The sequence below is a fragment of the Marmota monax genome, unplaced genomic scaffold, assembly GCF_021218885.2.
Source record: "Marmota monax isolate L192 unplaced genomic scaffold, Marmota_monax_Labrador192_F-V1.1 WCK01_AAM20220418_F8-fsc00009, whole genome shotgun sequence".
NCBI classification, from domain to species: domain Eukaryota; kingdom Metazoa; phylum Chordata; class Mammalia; order Rodentia; family Sciuridae; genus Marmota; species Marmota monax.
In genome coordinates, this window is record NW_026694710.1 from 18,424,096 (window position 1) to 18,447,791 (window position 23,696).

Below are 23,696 nucleotides of genomic sequence, written 5' to 3' on the forward strand. Positions count from 1 at the left end.
AGTTTATTAATTGGTACATTAATATATAGATATTCATGAATTCATGAAAAGCAGTAATTGAATATTGTCAATTATTGCACCAGTAAAAAAAACATAAGCAGCACTCAATTTTTTTATGAAAGTATCTAAAAGGTTTTATTGTAAATTTTGTTGTAAATTTTATTGTATTTGTGAACCATGTCTCCCTGACTCATGTTAGCCATGTTTCCATAGTATTAACTAAATTTTCCTATTTTTTGCAATTATTTTCCTCAACCCTGAGAGAGATGTCTCCTTAAATTGCGTGCCCTATGCTTTTCCCATTTACTCTTCTCCTGGCTTTGCTGTATAAAATGGACTTGGAAATACTCTTACCTGGCTCTCAAGTTTCATATTTGCTCTGAAGTTTCTGATTCACAACATACAAGCACACCCCATTCTGGTGACATATGAACTTAGTGTCTCAGTTGTTTCAAAGTAACTCAAGGGGCAAGCCCTGTGTTGACATCTGCGTCTTCAAACACTCTATCTTTCGTGCAGTTTTTCATATAATTCTACAACATAATTTATTCTGATACAACATTTCTATCAGGTGTTCTTTAACCTGCATGTTGAACTCCCTTTTCCACTGGAAGATGAGACTCTGTTTTAAACCATGAAAACCACAGACATTTTCATTCCAAAATATCATTCCAAAGAGTGCATGTCCCATATTATAGCAATAACACAATTTTGTTGATCTTCAAATAATTTAAAAGCACTAGGTGAGGCGCTTGGGCGGGATGCTTCCATGAGTGCCCCTTGACCCACAAGCACAGGGACTGTGACCCAGAACAGTGAAACCCAGGAACCTCAGCGCTGAGAGAACTTGTTCTGGGAATCCACGCTGGTCTTTAAATGAGTGAAGTGTGTGTAGATGGAGGATGAAGGTGAATGATTGTTGCACACTTACCCTGTAACCAGGATTAAATGGCAGACATGTGCCCCAGCCAATGGCTGTTTCTCCAAAGCCCATTCTCACCTCCACCTAAAGGAATAGCATATTTAGTCGGTTCATAGCTGGCCAGAATAAAACCTTCATTTTCTAGCCTCTTCTTTGGATGGGTGCAGTTATGTGAGTAAGTTTTAGTCAAAGGGTGTTAGCGGAAGAGTCATTCTTTCCTTCTTCTTGCCACTTAGAACATGGGTATGAAGACTGGGGAGTCATTTTGGGCCAAGGAAACCAAAGGATGACCTTATAGAGATGAGGAAGGTGGCTAGGTCTCTGCAGACCTTGCAGCACAGAGCTGCATAGACCACTGACGTCAGAACTTCTCCATGACAAAGAGAAATAAGTACCTTTCAGACTTAGCCCACCCTGACTATGAGTGTTCCAACACTTACAGGTAAATCCAGTTTTCACTAAGCCTCACAGCGACAAGGTAAGTTCTGGTTATTGTCTCATTTTAGAGATGAGCAAAGTGAAGCACAGAAGAACTTAGAGCCAATGGGCGAGTTAGAATTCTCACAGTCTGACCTGTTCCACCCCCTGGGGCCTTCAGCTCTCATACATTTCTGTCTCAAATTGGGTCTCTGCAAGGCAGATCAAGGTCTAGAAAATAATAAGAAATTAAAAGCAGCCCTTTGATGAATCCTTACAGAAAGCTGGGCACTGGTAGCCAAGGACCTGGGAAGTTAAGTACCTTGGCCAAGGTCACATAACTCACAGCAGGTGAAGTGGAACCGGTGCCCAGGGAGCTGGCCCAAAGCCTCACTCAACCACTAAGTCTGACTGCCAGACAAGAGGATTCCAGCCAGAAAACAGCGTGTACTGAGCAGGGATGGCAAGAGCCAGCACTGAGAAGCGGGAAGACCAGGGCGGAGGGGGTGGGGGAAGGTGGCCTGAGAGTGGCTGCAGGGGACAGGGCCTACAAGTGTCTCCCAGTTGCCACCAGCGGTCTTAGGCACCTTTCTTCTTTCTGCTCAAGATAAAGGGTGGGGGCTTCTCATTTCCATCAAGGAGAGCTGCTCCCCTTTATTGCCAGAGCAGGGGGTCCTGGCCAGGACAGCAGGGGACTGGACCGGCAATGCCAGGAGAGAATACTGAACTCCATCTGCTTAAAGGATGAAAATGGCAGATGTTAAATTCTTAGGTGGGGTGCAGGGAAGGTTCTCTTGCCACATTTTGTCACAGGTAGAGGGGATGGGATGGGAGACAGCTCTTAATCACAGGTCCTAGGATACCTGGTTCATTTCCTTCAGGGGGGAAATTGCTGGCCTTCTAGGGTGATTCAAAGCTTGGGAGAGACTATGGTTGATCCTGTGGGTAGGCAAGAAGGCCATTCCCCGCCCTCTTCTCCACTGCCCCCAGGTCTCAGGGTCTCAGCTTCTAATCAAGTTAGTTTGTCAAGCAATTTCCTCCATAATAAAAATGGACTCCAATAACTTTCTAAAAGCTAACATTGACAGAGCTATTTATATATGCTCAGCACTCTTGAAGAATTTTACATGCATCATCTCATTTAATGCTCCAAGCAATGCTTACAAGTGGGTATTAGTATGGCTCCCATTTTACAGACAGAAAGGCTAAGTTCTGTTCTGAAAATTTTACTTATATCAGCTCTTACACGCCAGACAGATCTGTGCAACTGTGGATTTGAGGCTGGCACAGCAAGGAAACAGTCACCAGGATCCCTCCATCATCCATGTTGGTGGCTTCTATTCCCAAGAACAGCCATGGACATGTTCTGGCACAGCCAAGGGTCCACAGGCCAATCAGTGTAGTAACTGGTGGTGTTGTTATTGGTTAATTTCCAAACTATTTTCTTGCCCTCCTGGAGAACCTGTAAGCTCCTGACCGTCTTTAGTAAATTTGCTTTCAGTAAAAGTTGGATTCCGTGGTTGCAGTGAGATCGCTAGGTGGTGTGACTTATTGAGGTACCTGATACAATGAATGTGAGTTTCCTTTTCTTGACAGGTCTGCATTTTGTATCAAGCTTTTAAATGTTTTTGACCTGCTAGTACACTAAATTACCATGTCATTTGCTAATAACCACACATTTTGCAACATCATTACATCACATCCTCTAAGGCTACGGGTGAATTTTCTTAACAGGAAACAAAGAGGGATCAGTGTGTGATTCTCAGCCTGAGACTCTTACTAGAAGAGCAAAACAATAATCTTCCTTCTTTGGTGTCTCAAAGGAAAAAGGAGTGAAGATTTCCAGGTGTCCAACAGGGTGCAACTCTGGACTCCTCTCAACATCCACTCCTACCTCCCTCTGATTCTGTGGGCAGGCAAGAAGGCCATTTTGACTCACTCCACCTTGGGGCAGGGGTGGGTGGGAGATCCTCTGGTCTTTGGCACTGTATTAATGGTTTAATATGTTCACTAGTGCTTCCTCTAAGCCCAGAAGCAACTGTTTTTAAAAGAAGAATTGCATGAAGTTGTATTATTTTTCTATTATTTGTATAATTCTTTTTGTGTGTTTTTAATATATTCAAGACTAGAGAGTCACAAGTGTTAATGAACTAGCCCAGTGGGTCATCCGCCCCTTGGTTATGTGGTTCTCCCCACCTTGTGCTACTTGCATTCTGAGCAGGGAATGAGAAGGGCAGTGTATCTACCGAATCAAGTTCAAGGGTGCTCTGTCAGGAAGCAGTTCAAAGCCTTCTGTGTTTTGTGCGTGGGCTGAGGGCCAGCTAACACTACTTCTCAGGTCAGCCCCCTACTACTGAGTTCTTGATGGACTGTTAAAAATTACATATTAAAATGATGACTCAGTAGTAAATTCTTTGCTTTTAAAAACGGTAGAAAACATTTAGTTTAAAACTGCTTTTATAGAACACCTTTAAAGTTACATAGTCCTTTAAGTGTACTTCACCATTTTACTTTAAATATTTTTTTATTTTTCCTACATATAAATTATCCAGTGTGTGTAACTACTTGCCATTTAAAAACCAACCAAAACAATATCCTGTGCAGTCCAACTGAGATACTCAAGCTACAGATTTAGGGATTGTTGTTAGGAGAAATGGGCGCCCAAGAAGTCAGTCAACACCGCAGTACTAGGGACTATCCTTTGCAACAGAAAATGCGTAGCCCAGGGTTGAGCTGGTTTCAAACAACACTAAGAGGCACAAGGAGCTGCCAAGACAGAGCCAATGAAGTAACATGTTTTGCCAAATTATTTGATAGCTTTGTTAGTCAGTTATATAAGAATGCTGAATGCTGTAATTACTGGGCACTGACAGACACTGTTCTTGTAACAGGGCATGCACAGAAGTGCACGCGCGTACACACACACACACACACACACACATTCTCATGTGCTTACCTGTTCTTGTAATTATTCAGCCTCAAGTATTCAGCATCAAATTTCAGAAAGGTATTTGAAAGTGTGCCTTAAACATTATAAGGTTGGGAACCATCCCAGCCTTAGGAAGTCAGAAAAGTGACATTCTGGCATAGGTCATTTTGACCGCCTTGGGGTAACTATGAAGGTGGGTACAAGGAGGGATGGTAAGAAAATTTCCTAGCTCAAACAATAATGGAGTATGAAGACAGGTGATAACACGTTTATGAGTATAACAGGGAGTTTACAAGCAACCAGTGATCCAGCTGTCACTTATAAGAAGAGGAATGTGAGGCATCTATTTGCAGGAGCAGGTCTTCAGGTCTGGAGATGGCTGCTTCGTCAACAGCAAAGAAACTCAAAGTCAGAATTGCAGGGAGTGAGAAAAGCAGCAGGGATGGGGCACCTGGGTAATGAAAATACAGATACGAAAGGTGGTGAGAGGAACGATACCCAGCCCTTGAGCCACCTCTGTAGCTCCCCAGTGCCCTCGGCAACTCTGTGTGAAGACCTTGTGGCCAGCTTCCTCTGAGGTCTCCATTGGCTCTGAACTTGACCACTAGTGTGGCTCTTCTTAAGGGACGTCTCATAAATTGGTTTCTACAGTACTCATGTCATCTTTGGAAGGAGATGTGAAGGAGAATATCTTTCTGACACAGGCAGCCACTTCAAGGTTGTGCTGGTGAACAATGACTCTAGTAAGTCCACAAATCAGACACCAGACTTGATGCTGTTTTCAACAAATCAGGCGAATTACTTAACGGTTTCTCAATTTTTTTTCAAGTTGTCTCAATTTAGTTTATTAATTCTGATTCATTACATATATTTTTAAAAAATTCAAAAATCTCCAGATGTTGACATTAATGTCTGGTTGATTGGAAAGGACCTGCTTCTGAAGCCCTTCTGCAGGTGGGGCTCATTGAAACTTGGAGCAAGTCTGACTCTCAGTCAGAACTGGTTCCAAACACCACATTCCTGTCCAGTCAAGACCAACTTCCCATTGAGGACATGCCTATGTGGAGAGTGGGCTCTTGAAGACTGCACTGACCACAGTGGCTGTAGCTGCAAGGACTCATGAAGTAAACAGGATTATCCACTAGGGGGAGGCAGAGAGCAGCCCACCTTGCCTCGTGGTTGGGTATATACAAAATTCTAGGCTTTTCAATTTTTGTTCTAGGCTTGTCAATTTTTGTGCTAGGCTGCCAATTTTTGTCATAGTCTTTAGTACTCACCAATTTTAATGGGGTAAATTAATAATCTTTAGCAAGAAAGTTGAAGTTAAGAGAGGAGGTTAGGTATGTTGCTTAATATCACAACATTGTGCCAAAATAAAAACCAGAAATGCCTGACCCCCTAATTGATACTGTTTTCAACAAATCAGGCAAATTACTTAATGGGTTCTCAATTTTTTTCCATGTTGTCTCAATTTAGTTTATTAATTCTGATTCATTACATATATTTTTTAAAAATTCAAAAATCTCCAGATGTTGAAAATTCAGCAGCATATTTCTAAATCACTGTGAAATCAGAAAATATTCTTAGTGGAATAATAGTGAAACATCAAAACTTAGGTGAAATATCAAAACTTAGGAACTATAGCTAAAGCAGGGCTCAGAGGAAAATTTGTAGTACTGAAACATGTATAAGAAAGCAAGCTGAAAATCAGTGATCTAAGGTTTTGTTTAAGAAAATGAATAGAGAAAAGCTAAAGATTAGTACTTTGAGAAAGTAATAAAATTGGTATCCCAAGCAAGACAGATCTAAGAAAACATAAACTGCCAGTATCAGGAACTAATATATTTTATCTACTACATGTATGAGACACTGAGCATGAGGGGGAGAAGATTTGGGGGGAAAAAAGTTAATCTGTTTTGAAGCCACCCAGAGAAATTGCATTCCAGATTCTATTATATTCAACTTAATCCAACACACATTTGTTGGAAAAGAACATAAATCATTGCCAATTTGATCTTAACAGCTAGACAGAAAGAGAATATATACTTTGGAGTTAGAGAGACCTGAGTGCAAATCCAGCCTCTACCTTGATACAAAATGTTTGACTTTAAATAATTATGCAACTTCTCTGTGCTTCCATTTTCTCATCTCAATAAAGGAAGATAATAATACCAATTTATGGGTGTTGGGGCTGTGGGAGGGGTTAGAGATGAAGCACCATGTACACCTGAGACTTAAATCCTTCTGAGTACTTTCCTCACTATGACCCAGCACCACGGGGTCTAGAGTTGACCTATCAGAGGGAAGGGAACAAAAATAGATCATGAGACAATGGCATCCATTTGGAAATGTAGTGTCTCTGAGAGGCTTGCCCATTTATTTTCTTTATTTTTCCCGTTCTAATAGGAGAGGTTTGACGAAGTCACTATTCAATAGCAAGGAGGGGCTGAGGTGTAGCTCAGTGGTAGAGCACTAGCCCAGCATGTGCTAAGGCCCTGAATTCAACCCCCACAACCACCACCCCAAGATAGGGAAAAAAGGATGTTACCAATATCAAAGGATCACATAACATTAAAAGGAAATAACTTAATATAAAATTTTCATTCTGATTTTATAACATAGTTTTTTTTTCTTGATTATTAGTAGAACACAATAAGAACTATGCCTATAACAGAAGTTATTTTAAGACTTTGGGGGGAAAGGTGCCCATCTCCCACGTTGACATAGTGATAGAGGATGCTCCCTCCCCATGGCTTCGGCTCTCCTCCAGTGTGACTTCTGAGTCCCGCACAGGGTGTCTACTGCAAGGAGTCACAGATCTAAAGCAGCCGTGGCTCAGATCTTAGAGAGATCTGCAAGATGGGTGTTCAGGGTTTTTCACACACTGGACAAACCTGGCGGGCCTAGGAGAGGAAAGCAAGACAAGAGATTAAGAGGCAGTGGGACTCGTCTGCAGTTGGACACAACAATGAAAGAAGCCCTGTTCCCAGCAACAAAAGTACACACAGACCACTGAGCTTCCACACACGCCCCTCTCCAAAGGGACACATTTAGGACTTTGGAAGCCACCTCCGTTTTTTTTTTTTTTTTTATTAATGATAATATGAATGTTATGATACTATGAATATGGTTCTTAATTATAGTTTCTGATTTGGGGAAATTCAACAGTGGAAAAGAAGCAGCAACTATTCTGTTAAGGTGATCTCTCTCCATAAATACATATATATTCAGATCTGATGTTCAAATAAAATGCACACATCTCTCATAAGTTGGGCAGCATTTGGATGGACACAGAATATGTTCTGAAGTTACAGAGGAGTGTGCCCTGAAGGTTGTTTGTTTACTTCAAGCCACTGGGGACACCAACCAGAGGAAGCATGCTGAGCATTTACTGTCTTTATAGTATTCCAAAAAAGTCGTCATCTCTGTTCACTCACTGGTTGAAACATATGTTAGGAAATTCCGTCTGTAGGACTGTGAATGTGTGTATGGAAAGAAAGGGAAATTCATGAAGGATATACAGCCAAATGTTAGTAGTGTTTTCTCTGTGGGACTTAATAAGGGGGTAATATTAGAACCATGAAGAAATCTAATCTATGTAAATGTAACTATACTCCTGTTTGTTTATTAAATAACTATACAGAAAAACCTAGACAAAAGTTTACTAAAATCAGAAGGTATATTTGGGATGGAGAGATTTCAACTACAGTCTGTGTATCTCTGGGACATTCATATTGGGTTCTCCTAGAAATAAACAGCTGTCTTCCAAGTCACACAGCTCTTAGCCACAGTGAGGAGTCCTGCAGGTCTGTCTTTCCAAGAGTTATGCCAAATATATTAGATCTCTTGGAATTAAATCTCTTGGATGGAGAAGACAAACAGTGGTTTTGAATATGATCCCCCAGTTGAAGGTCCCAAGATCTGATGCTCCTGTCTGCAGGAGTCTGAGTGGGAGTCAGGCCTAGACCTTCTCTCCAGAGGCAAGAGAGAGCTCACCCGGAGCACAAGTGAGGGGAGATGATGAGTCTTAACAAAGAAGACTTCTGGCCACTAAGGTCAGAAAGGGAGAAAAAGACAGAAGAGTACAGGGGGTAAGACTTGTCTTCTTTCCCCCATTTTCTCCTAGGCTCTCAGACTCCATTTTCTTCGTGCCAAATGCCTTGAGTAACTGAGCCTGGCCGGGGGCCTGTGGGCTTCCTTCATGGTTGCTCCTTTGTTTTTTCCGTTTTCCATTTAACAGCTGCCACGTGCTCATGGATTTCCTTCTTTCCAGATAGGAACCAGCTGACCGATGGGGAATTCGCGCCATTTAGGAAACCAGAGCCATCAGCATGAATCCCTTAAATCTGTCCTTTGGCTTTTATGATGTGGTTGGTGACATGAAGACACAGTAAAAATATTCTAACACTTCAGCTTCTACATTCTTTGAAAACCTTTTTCTCCCTGCTTTAGTCTTGTTCTAAGCTATGACACCAGGAAAATCTCCAAGGAGGCCTCTATCAGTGTATCCCTACTTATGTGATTGGCCACAACTACTTAGAAATGAATGAGGGGGGTCCCGGTTTTGAAAAGAGTTATAGGTCACTTTAAAAATACATACCTACGTGAAATTTAAAACTTTTCTCCAATAAACATGGATCACATAAACTTTCTTTTAAGATTTTTACATTTCTTAATTTTAAAAGGACAAATCTTGGTAGATTGCCATGTGGAAGCTTACCAAGGATCAGACATGTACACCCAGACCCAACTAAGGAAATTTCACAGGTAAATTTGTGCCAAATCACCGGGATTTTACAACTTAGGAGAAAGGTCTTGGCAAAAACATGCTTCTGCTCCCTGACATCTAGCAGGTTTCCAGCCCTGGACCGGGCGGCTTGCTCCGCAAACCAGAAAATGTGCCTCCAAGGCTGGGTCAGCTTCAAGAGCAAGTCACTGCTTCAGGGTGACTTGCTTCAGGGTGACAATGAGGAAAGAGGCCCATGGGGGTAGTGACCAGGTGAAGGCAACTGGCTAGAAAATCCTCCAAGTGAGGCTAAGAAGAGAAGGAGAGATGGCCAGATCCCCTTAAAGCCCCAGGAGAGACTCCCCAGCCTCCTAGCTCAAAAGAGAACAGGAAAAGATGAAATGTCTGCAGGAGGTAAGCAGCCCTTTCTTCGGGAAGAAAGTCAATTACCTATAGTTATTCTGACAGACAAATGTCATATTCCTCTTGTTCACAATCAATTTCAGCTCATTCAAGGAGGACCCTGAGCATGAATCACTGAGGAAGAAAGAAGAAAATGTTAAAATAACGAGACTTCTTGTTATTTTCCTGAGTCTCTTAGTTTCTTTTCTAAAACCCTGGATAAAGAGGAGAAGCAGAAGTCCACCTCTAAGTGGCCCTAGTTGAGCAGGTGGGAAACTGCTAGTTACCATTGTTGGAGATAAAATTAGTTGTTGGGATGAGCTAAATGTAGAATACGGCCCCGTTCCTTGAGCCAGTCTGTTCCCAATGTATTTGTGAGACTGTGAATTCTTCTGTTGGCCGACATGTAAAATATCCCTTGGGTACAAAGTAATAAGATGTACCTGGGACCTTTTCCAATATCTTGCATCACCCAGGCCTGTACCGTATGAACTTTCTCTGGATGCAAATTAAAGATTTCCACACTTCCAAAAATGCTAAGAGAGAAGAGACAAAGAACATTGTCAATCCTAAACTCAAATTCAAGGACATCCATACCTCCTGTCAAAAACCAGAAAGCTGGACACATTGGGTGGACTCCACCCTTGGAATTGCCTTAGAGACAGTCACCATTTCTTATTAACATGACCCCCAGTTAACAAAGACTTTCAAGATAAGATTTTTAGCCTGCATTTTCATGCTGATTTTTGAAATTAGTTGCTACTCAAGAGTGACTCTTGATCTACTTTGTGAACATCACCAGAAAGCTGGTGAGAGGTGCAATTCAGCCCCCTCTTGCCTGGTTAATCTTATTCCCGCTTTCGCCTGGAGGGTGATTCACATGTTCAGCAAAATCTGAGAAGCCCTGCTTTGAAAGAGGCTGATAATCTGCTTAACCACATTTCTAAATTCTTCTGTATTAATTTCTGACAGATGCCACTCCTGTTCTGAGTAGCTGGATCCCTAAGATCAGATTATAAAATCTTGGAATGTTACCAGTTTCACCCAAAACCCCACAGAAGAGGAAGTCAGGAGAAGACGAAAGCATAAACATTCCTTTGTAGAATTAAATACCAAAAAAAAAGAAAGAGAGAGTAAAAGTAATTTAGGTCACTTATGGTGCCCAGGGCAAATTAACACAAGCTCCTGTCTCTCCAACAACCACACCAGGGCAAGATTAGAGAACAATGGCCAAAAGGTAACAACCCGTCAGAGAAGGAAGGCCCGTCACATCACCATCATCTTTTCAAATCCGCATATGAGGGTCTCACAGAGGTTAGGTGCCCTGCCTAAGGCCACACAGGTCATATGGAATGACCCCTGGAGTCCTGGCTTTTAACCACCGGTGTCACGCTGGCAATGTCTACGAAGAGACGATGAAGGTCAGGAGCCCAAGCCAGTGACCCACGTGCCCAGTGGTCGTGAATTAGGATTCAAACTCTTCGTGGAGTAGAGAGGAGTCAGGGCATTCATGGATGGTGAGGATCTGGACAGGGAGAAGCAGGTAGGGGAAGCAGGTGTCCATGCATCGGAGAGCAGCACGGACACAGGTGGAAATCGGGAGGTGGAGGATAATGATAGAGGAGGCTGACAAAATGGCGCCCGGCCTTGAAACATCATGAGCAGGGGCTCTTGACAGTGCAGTGGCCATCAGGAACATTAGAAGACGTCAGACAGAAGAGAAATGAGACAAAAGCAGTGACCCAGAAAGACAAATATGTTCAGAGAATACCAAATATTTGCCTTTTTTATCCCAAATCTTCAGAACTGGTCTGAAACATAAAAAGCACAATCGTTCTAGCGGTGGAGTATCTCACAGGAGGCCATGGCCAACCATTGCAAATAAGATACAAAGAAATGATTACCTGTTCTTGTCAAAGGGTTCAGTGAGGGATCCATTGAGCATCACTTGGACCACACCACAGGCAGCTTCTGCAAACTTAAAACAATAATAATAATGCTCCCCCCACTCCTCAGCATGTAAACTTAGTCCTCAGTCCCCAGCAACTCCCTCTAAAAACATGCATGGTATTTATTAGCTGGCTAGGGAGGGAACAGTCTCCCTGGTCCTGCACAGGATGCCCAGTCTATAGGATTTCCACTCCACGCCACTGGAGGTGTGAGGCTTCCTTCACAGCGGGGTTCTTCAGCCATTTGAACAAACTGTTGAACAATGAAGTTTCATGCTCACAGGGTTGCTAAATTCAGCAGTGCCGAATTTGGAAGTCCAGGGGAGAAAGAAGAATGTCCCTGGAGGAGAAAGATGAGGGGGTCTTCGTAGTATCCGGCACTGTGACTGTGTCATTTTTACTTAGCAGGAGCAATGTGGGCGATGCAGGAGGAAAGGAAAGGGGAACATCAGGGAAAAGAGAACCAAGAGAGAGAAGATGGTTCTGAGGCCTGACAAGGCACAGAGAGAAAGGGGGTTTGGACAGATGGATGTGACTGAGCAAGAAGGTGGGTCTCTCCATGCAGCAGATGCTCAGCTGAAAACAACATGAGCACAGCAACCTCTATGCTTTCCCAGGAGACATGGCGGACCTTGGCACCGGCTCAGATGCCTTCTCTGAACCCTGACCCCATCGATGTCCCTTCACATTGTGTTACTATCACGCATTGTAATAATGAGCTCAGTGTCATTTAGCTCCCAGTACTGAGTACTCCATGAGAACGGAGAGCCAGCTGTCCTCTACAGCCCTGGGTGCTGTGTACCTGCTGCATGACACAGAGTGGACACTCAGTAAAAATCTGAAGAAGGAAAAGAGGGAGGGAAAGAAGCAGCCAGCGCTTGGTTGCTCTGTGGAGGAGACTAGGAAATAACAGGGTTGTGCAGGTCAGCGAAGTGGTGAACCAAGGAGGAGGGGACATCAGCAGGTGAAGGCAGCTGAGAAGGGAAAGGCCTAAGGGTCTAAGAGCAGTTGTGGACACTGACATTGGGTATAAAGTTAGTTTGTGAGGCACCATGCATGCTTTGCCAAGGAATCTGGACCCTGCTCTGCGGGTGACCTTGGCTCCTGAAGGATCTGAAACTGGACTGTGAAATCCAGTGCTGCTCTGTCTTGCCACCATGAGCAGAGGGACAAAGGCCCAGTGGTTGTGACTAATCACAAGTACCAACTCAAAAGCATGCTCACGGGTACCAACCCTGGACCACCCAAGATGGAATTCTCAAGGTATAATTCTCAAGACACCCCCCTCCACCACCCCACCAGGGAAATGTTGGATCAATGTGCCTCAAAATCACATTACTTGGAAATAAGGAGATGAGACAAAAATTTGAAGTACCAAGAAGTGTTGCTGCTATTGTCAAAAAGAAAGAAAGAAAAGAAAGGTACAAAGGGCCATCTACACACACCCATGAAAATTTGGCAAAGATAAAGGCACAGGTGTCTATATGGTTCACCAGGTGCCTCTGATCCTCTTCACCTCTGTACTCCTGGCACCAAGGACTGAGTGGGAACATAAGCAAGTACTCAAAACATAACATGGCTTTGGGAGTTTTTAATATTAGCACTGTCCTGAAACATATTAAATAGCAATGAAATAAAAAGAAACTATTCTCAGAAAAATTAAGCAAACAAAAACTCTGCAGGGCCCTTTATTTTGTTATGGTATGTAGTAGGTCCTTAACAAATATTTATTAAGTGGATGAATTCCAAGTTACTTAAAAGTTCAGTGGTATTTTATTTAAATATGGCAGCAACCCAATGGAACAGGCTTATTTTGACCTCCATTTGACAAATGAGAAATCTGAAGGTCAGAATAATTAAGGATGCACCCAAGTTGAAATGTTTTCCTTCTCATACTTCCTTCTGGGAGAACTAGATGGGAATGACATCAAAAAGACACATCAGGGATTTTCACAAATATAGTGCTATCCTTTGCATGTTTGTCCCTACCTAACCCCCACCCCCACCCCACAAATCCATATATTGGAAACTAAGACTCAGTGTATAATATTAAGAGGCACGCCTTTAAGAGGTGATTAGACCATAGAGCTGTGCCCTCATGCATGGGAAGACAGTTCTTTTAAAAGGGCTCAAGGAAACTAGCTAGTGCTTTCTTGTCCTTCTGCTTTCTGCCATGTGAGGACACAGCAACAAGGCACCATCTTGGAAGCCAAGAACAGCTCTCAGCAGACATCCATTCCACTGGACCTTGACCCTAAACCTCCCATCCTCTCGAACTTTGCAAGATAAATGTGTGTTCCTTATATATTACATACTCTTTGGTATTTTGTTACAGCAGCATAAATGGACCACAACATGTGCACTTAACACATACAAGTCTCCATTTTCCCTAGCTCCTCAGATGTCTATGTTTAATTCTGAAATATTATACTTAGTTTTAATTCCTCTCTTTTTTATTTCTTATTTTTCCTTTCCTTTTTTTCCCCTTCTTCTACTTGCAAAGAAGTTTTTCCTTGTCCAACTTGCAAAGAAGCAACTTATAGAAAAAAAAATAAGCCCAGTCAGCTTCAAGTGAAGTCAGAAATAGGGAGTGAGGGTGGTGGTGAGTTTTTCTTAAGCCAGGTTCTGGATCTAAAGTCAGAAGACTTAGGATAAATGCTCAATCTATCATTTGCCAACTGTACATTTAGTAGATTACTTATGAACTTGCATTTCTATTTCAATGTCTGTAAAATGGGCTCAATACTCATGGAACTTACTCTACAGGGTTCTTTTTTCCCTCCATAGGGTTTTTGTGAGAAGGAACATTTTAATTCATGTAAAGAGTTAAGCACAAGGCATGTGGTCTATAAATGTAGATTATTAAAACTGTTCTAGGAATCTAATCATTATGTCAGAGGATTAAACCAACCCCTTGCTTCCTGGCACCCACAGCCCCAAATTGGATAAGATCAGGAACTATTCAACTGGAGCCCCCATAGACCCTCCATGAATGTTCTAAAATTGGGTGTGAAAATCTACTGGCATGTGTTTCTGAACCCTTTCCTCAGTAAAGAATCCTACAATTTCAGTCCTAAAAGGATCTATGACCCAAAAAGTGTTAAAACCAATCACTGTCTGGATGACATCTTCAAGTTCTCTGATCTCAAAATTCTAGAATTTCATGACTGGGTACTCACCTTCTGGGAAATTGCTTTCCAGAACACTGAACCAGGGTTGTTACTGCAGTCATTCCTCCAGTGAGGGCAAGATTGATAGTTCAAGTCTAAAATCATAGTTTATAGAAAATCATTGAAGTGGAGAAGGAAGCATATCAATCAGTTCCTTTCCTCTCTGGTCAGTCACTGCGGAGCACTTTTCCAACAGCATCCCTGCCAGATAGAGGCTTGGAGAATGGACACAACTCGACCTAATTTAACTAAGTGTCCCCTGAATCCCTTCCAAGTTCTTACCTTACTCTCCAAACTCCAGACGGGAACACAGTGACAGGTTTTGAGTCATCATTCTGGGAAATGGCTGTGAAAGTTCACCCAGCAGAGAAAAGCCCCCATTGCTATCCCCAAGTTCAGGAAGAATGAGAGGGGATACCGGGCCTTTGGGGGTGGCTCTCAGCAATCACTTCTCTGCTTCCTGATAACTCTCTTTTGTTACAGCTTCCTTCCCTGCCTCCGTAAGTCCTTGCACTTTTGGGCTCAGATGGCCTCAGAGGCTTTCTCTATGCACCCCATCAAGAGAGGCCGAGGCCTCAGTGAGGCAGGAGACACAGGGCAGGGGATGGATGCACAGTGCCTGTGATGCTTCTCTCAAGGACGTCTTCCTTAATGCACAAACATGTAACGGGGATGAGGTTCTGGGGACAGAGAGGTGAATTAGTTAGGAGTCCTGCCTTCAGAGAGCACAGGATGGAGTGACATCCAACAACCATGCCTGGTTCAGAGACTGCGCATCACCCCCAGGAAGGAACTTTGTTTTGAAGGAAGAATAGGCATCTTCAGACAGGCTCCACGCAGAGAGAACGTGTGCAGAGGAACAGAGCTCTAAGGCAGGACAGCCCAGTGGGTTCACAGCAGTAAAGGGACCTGTTATGGCTTGGATCTGGAATGTTCTCCCAAAGCTTCTGGCTGAACACTTGGTCCCCAATGCAGCAATGTTCAGAGGTAGAGCCTTTGGGGGTGTGATTGGGTCACGAGGCCTCTGACCTCATCAGTGGATTAATCCACTGATGTCTGAACAAACTCCCAGGAGGGGGTGGAAACGGTAGGTGGTGGGCATGGTCAGAGGATGCAGGTCACTAGGGAAGGGCCATGGAAGGCTATTTTCTGCTCTGATGCCCTTCTTCTCTCTATCCTCCTCCCCACTCCTGGCTGCCATGGGCAGAGCCACTTTCCTCCTCTATTCCCTTCTGCCATTGCTGTTCTGCTACCCCTCAGTCCTAAAGCAATGGAGCCAGCTGACCACAGACGGAAACCTCTGAAATTGTGAACCAACATAAGTCTTCCTCTTCTAAGTTATTTACATCAGGCATTTTGGTCATAGCAATAAAATAACACAGGATGAGAAAGGGAATGAGGGAGGACGAGGCATTTTATACAAAAGTACATACAAGAGGAAGTGAGGGGAAAGGGAAAAATAATACAAGGGGGACAAATGAATGTCAGTAGAGGGGACAGAGAGAGAAGAGGGGAGGGGAGGGGAGGGGAGGGGGGATAGTAGAGGATAGGAAAGGCAGCAGAACACAACAGACACTAGTATGGCAATATGTAAATCAATGGATGTGTAACTGATGTGATTCTGCAATCTGTATATGGGGTAAAAATGGGAGTTCATAACCCACTTGAATCAAAGTGTGAATATGATATATCAAGAACTATGTAATGTTTTGAACAACCAACAATAAAAAATTAAAAAAAAAAAAAAAAAACAGAGGTCAGTCAGGTCATGTCAAGGAATTCAGACATTACCTGAGAGGAAAAACAGAACATTTTAGGCTTCCAGTAGGAGACAGATACAATCACATTTTTATTTTAGGAAGAACCCTGTGGTTGCCAGATGGAGGCTGACCTAAAGTTTTTCTTTTCTTTATAAAGCACCCATCCTCAGGTACTTTGCTCTAACAATACAAATTGAACTATGACAATTAGGTAGGGAAATTGTATGAAGACAGGATCTAGATCCCTTTCTTGTGTCCCAGAAGTCAGGAATTGTGGTATTTGCCTGTTCCAATCTGAACTTGAAGAAACACAATTCTACTTCCACCTTCTGATGGGTAGACTTTTGTTTCCCTATAGATGTGTTACTTCTACCTTTTTATGGTTGAATTATGTCCTCCCCAAAGATATGTCGAGTCCTAACCCCTGGTACCTGTGAATGTGACCTTATTTGGAAACAGGATCTTTACAGTGCAATTAAGATGATGTCATTTGTGTTACTGGGAAATAATCCAGTTATAACTGATATCATTATAAGAAGGGGAAGTTTGGACAGAGAGAAGAGAGAGATACACAGAGGTAAGGTGATGTGAAGACACAGAGAGAAGATGGCCATGTGTGACAGTAGCAGAGCTAGGAGAAGTATATCTTTAAGTAAAAGAAAAAAAGATTAGAAGCTAATAAAGTAAGAAGACTATTGTAAAGCAAACAAATGAAGTAAAACTATATTAGGTTAAAAAATTTGGAGAAAAAACTGTCAGAATATGGAAATTTTTTAAAATTTCCCTTCTTCTTTCTACCATGTGGAAATGCACCAACAAGGCACCATCTTGGATTGAAGGGGAGCTCTCGCTGGATGCTGAGTCTGCCAGTGCCTGGATATTGAACAACTCTGACTCCAGAACTACTGATGGCCAAGAGACAGCAGCAAGGAAGCAGGATAAGAAGTCTCGGGCTCCACTCCCCCATCCAGAAAGGTCAATCAATCTAAAGACCACAACATCTTCTCGAAGGCTCCAGTACTTGGAAACAAGCCTGCAATGCCCACATCGTCCTCAGAGCTGAAGGAAAACTGCATTGGAAGGGTTCTAAGAAGAATGATCTCACTTCAACTATGCCACCCCTCTCACCTCCCAGTTCAGCACAACAGATGGAGAGCTTTGTCCTGGGCTAATGGTTTCTACAGGGTAACAAAAGAACTAGAAGCAGTCATCAGATTCCCTAGCACGGTCACCATTCTCACCTCATGGGTAACACTGAGGGTAAAGGCAGGGGTGGATCATTTGGGGTCAAGTGGAAACAAAGAAAGAAGACAGAGTCATAGGCTGACACATGAGTCTCGGTGGCACCTCGGTATTTCTACCAACTGTTTCCCAGCCAACTTCACTGCAAAGCTGAGCTGCTCACCTTCTGAATCACACTGGGAAGTCTAACCTAGCTTGAAGCATTTTCCCACCTGGCTGGTGTTGTTGGTGTATGCTCTGAGGCTGGGTAGGGGAATGCTTTCCCATTTTAGAGAAGCAGAGTGGAGCTGCTTGACCTAGAAGTCAAGCCGTGGTTCCACTCAGTCAAGAAGCCTCTCAATAACCTCACCCAGACGGGGAGTCTCCCACCTCTGTGCATTTTGGAGAAGCACTGACACTAGACTTGTTTGACCTGGAGGACAGTCTTTCTGAACATAGTGATATGAACTAGATATCAATAGCAGGAGAAAATACATATGTATTCACAACTATGTAGAAATTAAACAACATAGAAATCAAACAACATGGTCCTGAACAACCCATCAAACAATGAAAAAATTAAAAGGGAAACTAAAAATATCTCAAGATGAATGAAAACAGTAATACAACATGCCCAAACTTGAGAGACACATCAAACTGAGTTTTAAGAGGAAAATTTACACCAATAAATGCCTAGATCAAAAAGGAGAAAGGGCTGGGTATATAGCTCAGTGGATAGAGTGCTTGCCTCCCATGTACAAGGCCTTGGGTTCAATCCCCACCACCACAAAAACAAAACAACAGCCAAAAAAAAAGGAGAAAGGTTTCAAATAAATAATTTAGTGTTATGTCTCCAGGAACTAAAAAAAGAATTAACAAATTAAGCTCAAAGTTAGTAGAAGAAAGGAAATAAAATAAAGAGCAGAACAGAAATAAATGAAATAGAGAAAATCAATAAGACTGAGAGTTGGTTTTTAAAAAAGTTAAATGAAATCAGCAAGCATTTATCTAGACTAAGAAAAAAAGAAAAGACTCAAATAAACAACATCAGAAGTGAAAGAGGAGACATTACAACTGTTACCACAAATATAAATGCTCATAACTGACTACTAGTGACAATTACACACTAACAAAGTGCATAACCTAGAAGAAATCAATTCCTAGACAAATACAAACTACAACAACTGAATCATGAATTAATAAAAATTCTGAACAATTGTGGCACCTTTGTCTAGTATGAGATAACTGTGTTTATGTGAGTTTGTCTCTGTGTCTTTTATTCTGTACCATTAGTCTATGTGTCTGTTTTGGTGCCAATACCATGCCATTTTTATTATTATGGCTCTGTAGTATAGTAAGGTCTGGTATTGTGATGCCTCTGGCTTCATTCTTCTTGCTAAGGATGGCTCTGGCTATTCTGGGTCTCCTATATTTCCAAATGCTTTTTCTAGTTCTATGAAAATGTCATTGGGATTTTAGTAGGAATTGCATTAAATTTGTATATTGCTTTTGGTAGTATGGCCATTTTGACAATATTAATTCTGCCTATCCAGGAGCTTGGGAGGTCTTTACATCGTCTAAGTTCTTCTTCAATTTCTTTCTTTAGTGTTCTGTAGTTTTCATTGTAGAGGTCTTTCACTTCTTTTTTTTAGATTGATTCCCAAGCATTTTATTTTATTTAGGTTATTTTAAAGGAGGTATTTTTTCTAATTTCTGTTTCAATGGATTCATCACTGATGTATAGGAATGCATTTGATTTATGGGTGTTGATTTTATATCCTGCTACTTTACTGAATTCATTTATTAGTTATAAAAGTTCTCTGGTGGAATTTTTTGGATCTTCTAAATACAGAATCATGTCATCAGCAAATAGTGATAGTTTGAGTTATTCTTTTTCTATTTGTATTCCTTTAATTTCTTTCTTCTAATTGCTCTGGCTAGAGTTTCAAGGACAATGTTGAATAGAATTGGTGAAAGAGGGCATCCTTGTCTTGTTCCAGTTTTTAGAAGGAATGTTTTCAATTTTTCTCCATTTAGAATGATGTTGGCCTTGGGTTTAGAATAAATAGCTTTTACAATGTTAAGTTATGTTCCTACTATCCCTAGTTTTTCTAGTGTTTAGAACATGAAGGGATGCTATGTTTTGTCAAATGCTTTTCCTGCATCTATTGAGATGATCATAATGATTCTTATTTTTAAATCTATTAATATGATGAATTACCTTTATTGATTTCTGTATGTTGAACCAAACTTGCATCCCTGGGATGAACCCCACTTGATCATAGTACACTATCTTTTTAATATGTTTTTGTATGCAATTTGCCAGAATTTTATTGAGAAATTTTGCATCTATGTTCATCAGGAATATTGATCTGCAGTTTTCTTTTCTTGATGTGTCTTTGTCTGATTTTGGTATCAGGGTAATATTAGCCTTCTAGAATGAGTTTGGAAGGGTTCCCTCCTTTTCTATTTCATGGAATAATTTGAAGAGTATTGGTGTTAATTCTTCTTTGAAAGTCTTGTAGAACTTGGCTGAGAATCCATCTAGTCCAGGGCTTTTTTTATCTCATACTAGATAAAGGCACCAAAAACATTCATTGGAGAAAAGATAGCCTATTCAACAAATTGTGCTGGCAAAACTGGGACCCATATGTAACAAAATGAAATTAAACCCCTATCTCTCACCATGTACAAAACTCAATTCAAGTGGATCAAAGACTTAGGAACTAGAACAGAGACCCTGCGACTAATAGGAGAAACAGTAGGCCCAAATCTTCCCCATGTCGGCCTAAGATCTGACTTCCTTAACAAGATCCCTAAAGCGCAAAAAGTAAAATCAAGGACCAATAAATAGGATGCATTCAAACTAAAAGGCTGCTTTTCAGCAAAGGACACAATCAGGAATGTGAAGACAGAGCCTACAGAATGGGTGAAAATCTTTACCACATGCACTTCAGATGGGGCATTAATCTCCAGGATATATAAAGAACTCAAAAAACTTAACACCAAAAAACAAATAACCCAATCAATAAATGGGCTAAGAAACTTCACAGAAACTTCACAGAAGAAATACAATCAATCAACAAATATATGAAAAAATGTTCATCATCTCTAGCAATTAGAGAAATGAAAATCAAAACTACTCCAATCAGAAATGCAATTATCAAGAATACAAGCAACAATAAATGTTGATGAGGATGTGGGGGAAAAGGCACACTCATACATTGCTGGTGAGACTGCAAATTGGTGTAATCACTAAGGAAAGCAGTATGGAGATTCCTCAGAAAACCTGGAATGGAACAACCATTTGACCCAGCTGTCTCACCCCTCAGTTTATACCCAAAGAATTTAAAGTCAGCATACTATGGTGACACACCCACATCAATGTTTATAGCAGTTCAACTCACAATAGCTAAATTATGGAATCAACCTAGGTGCCCTTCAACAGATGAATGGATAAAGAAAACATGGTATATATGCACAATGGAATACTACTCAGCCATAAAGAAGAATGAAATGATGGCATTTGCAGGTAGATGTATGAAGCTGGAGAACATCATGCTAAGTGAAATAAGCCAATCCCAAAGAACCAAAGCTGAAAGTTCTCTCTGATATGTGGATGCTAATTCACAATGTATCATTGAGTTCAGTGTGCCAGCATTTTGTTGAGGGCTTTTGCTTGTTTGTTCATCCAGGATATTGGCTTGTAAATATCAAGAGAAGGATAGAGTTACTTTGGATCAGGCAGGAGGGTGTGAAGGGAGGGGAGGGGGTATAGGGATAGGAAAGATAGTAGAATGACTCGGACATTATTACACTATATGCATATATGACTACATGACCGGTGTAACTCTACATCAAGTACAACCAGAAGAATGAGAAGTTATACTCCATTTATGTATGATGTGTCAAAATGCATTCTACTGTCATGTATAACTAATTAGAACAAATTTTTAAAAAGAACCAAAGTAAAATAACTCTGAACAGACCAATATTAAGTAATGAGATTGAATCATTAGTTTAAAGTCTTCCATTAAAGAAAGCCAGGATCTGATGCTTCACTGCTGAATTCCACCAAATACTTACATAACTAATACCTACCCTTCTAAACTTAAAAAAAAAAGAAAGTGGAAGAATACTTCTAAAGTCTTTCATCAAGGCCAGTGTACCCTTATTCCAAAGCCAGGCAGGGTCTTACAAGAAAAGAAATTTATAAGCCAATATCCTCGATGAACATAGAAGCCAAAGTCCTCAACAAAATACTGGCACCCTGAACTCAAGGGTACATTACAAGAGTCAGCCCTCAGGATCAAGTGGGATGGATCCCTGGGGTGCAAGGATGGTTCAACACCCACGAATTCATAAGTGTGAAGCAGCACGTTAACAGAATGGAGAGGAAATCTGTATGATCATCTCATTGGTGCAGAAAAAGCTATTTGACAAAATTTAACATCCTTCCTGATGAATATCTCACCAAATCAGTCTGTGGACAAGGACAGACTAAAATCAATATTAAAAGAAAATGAAAACTAAGAAATCAATTTTCCACCTTGGGCCAGAAAAAGAGGCAGAACAACGTGGCAGTTAAGAGCACGGAGTTTTCAAGCCAGTCTTCCTGGGTTTGCTCCAGCCCTGCCACCTGCCTGCTGCAAGTCACTTAACTCTGGCCTTGGACTTCCCATATGTAAAATGTGATCACCACAGGCCCTCGTGGCCTGAGAGGGGTTAATACTCACCATGAGCACTTTGCAAGTGCTCAGTCTTAGCTCTTATTATTAACTTACAAAGGACTTTCACTGATAAGAAAACAATGAGCACCCCATTAGAGAGTTAGAATGTATGAACCGGCCTTTTACAGAGAAAATGAAAACATTTACCCTGTGTGTGTGTGTGTGTGCGCGCACACACACACGCTCAATATCACACAAAAAAAATTCAAAATAAATTGAAGTGCTATTTCTTTATCAAATGAGTCAAAAAAAATTTAAAGTATTAATAATTGGTGTTAATGATGGTATAGGTAAATAAACAATCTCATATATACTCTTGATAATAGTGTAAATTATTGTCACCTTTTAAATGACATTTTATCAGTTTCTATCACAATTTACCCTTTAACACTAAAATTCCACTTGTAGAAATTAACCTTTCAGTAATACTTTCAGCTTGCAGGTGTGTGTGTGTGTGTGTGTGTGCGCGCATGTGCGCACATGTGTATACAAAGGTTTCTTCTGATAGTGATTATAATAGCAACAAGCACTAAAATAATCCTAAATGTCCATCAATAAGATTGGTTAATGACGTAGCCTTTTACATCTGGCGGTGTGCAGGGTCTGGCAGTGTAGCTCAGTGGCAGAGAGCCTGCGTACCATGTGTGAAGCCCCATGTTCCATCCCTAACACCGCAAAACATCAAAAGGAGAAAGAGAGAATGTAGATATCCTTATACCTAAAATTAATAAAGTAAATTGCAGAACATATGTGCACATTTTAAACATCTGTGTTTATCCGAGCATAGGGAAAATTCTGGAAGGATATGTACCAAATTGTTGACAATACTTATCCCTTGAGAAGTGATGTGGAGGTCGGAGGTGGGGGAAGGATTCAGGGTGACCTTTGCTTTTGACTTTTACCCGGTTCTGTAACACGAAAGTATTCTTTCCAGTAAGCAGGTTTCATTTTTATAAATGACAATAATGCAAACCTGGGATGAAGAAGCTGCAGAAAGATAAGCATTATAAAATAGTCAAAAGCAACAACAACAACAACAAAATGAGAAGTATAAAGTAAACAATATCCACCACATAAATAAAAAAGAAAGAAATGAAAGCAGATTCAACAGGCTTGAGTGAGTAGAGAACACCTTTCCACAGCAAGGCACTCCGGGGCTTTCTGGGCAGGAAAAAGCCACAGCTGAGAGACGACAGCAAAGCCAGACCAGCCTGAGAAGGGAAGGGGCCACTGCAGCCACCACGGGGTTCTGAAGCACAGGTACATGGGTCCCTCTGAGGCCTCACCCTGCTCTAGAATTCTTTGGTGCTGAAGGATGCCCTTATGGAAAGCAGAACACCAAGAATTTAGAAGCCGGCTGCTTAAGCACTCAGAGGAGATCAAAGAAGCAGCCCCCAAACCTGACGCTGACTCCTCAGGGGATCAGAGATTCTTCCTGGGATGCATTCCCATGGGCCGGAGCTGTCCTTA

At 41.5% G+C, this 23,696-nt stretch overlaps 1 protein-coding gene across 1 annotated transcript in view; it reads right to left on the bottom strand.

The window, feature by feature from the left end:
• Positions 1-6,850: 6,850 nt before the first annotated feature.
• Positions 6,851-23,696, bottom strand: part of Cd38 (CD38 molecule) — a 48,603-nt gene continuing 31,757 nt past the window's right edge. The window contains exons 4-8 of the mRNA XM_046423826.2: positions 14,525-14,610; positions 11,301-11,374; positions 9,840-9,932; positions 9,445-9,531; positions 6,851-7,171 (exon numbers count right to left, since the gene is read on the bottom strand). Of these exons, the coding sequence (XP_046279782.1) occupies positions 7,111-7,171; positions 9,445-9,531; positions 9,840-9,932; positions 11,301-11,374; positions 14,525-14,610 (401 nt within the window). The 3' untranslated portion in view covers positions 6,851-7,110. The remainder of the gene's footprint in view (positions 7,172-9,444; positions 9,532-9,839; positions 9,933-11,300; positions 11,375-14,524; positions 14,611-23,696) is intronic.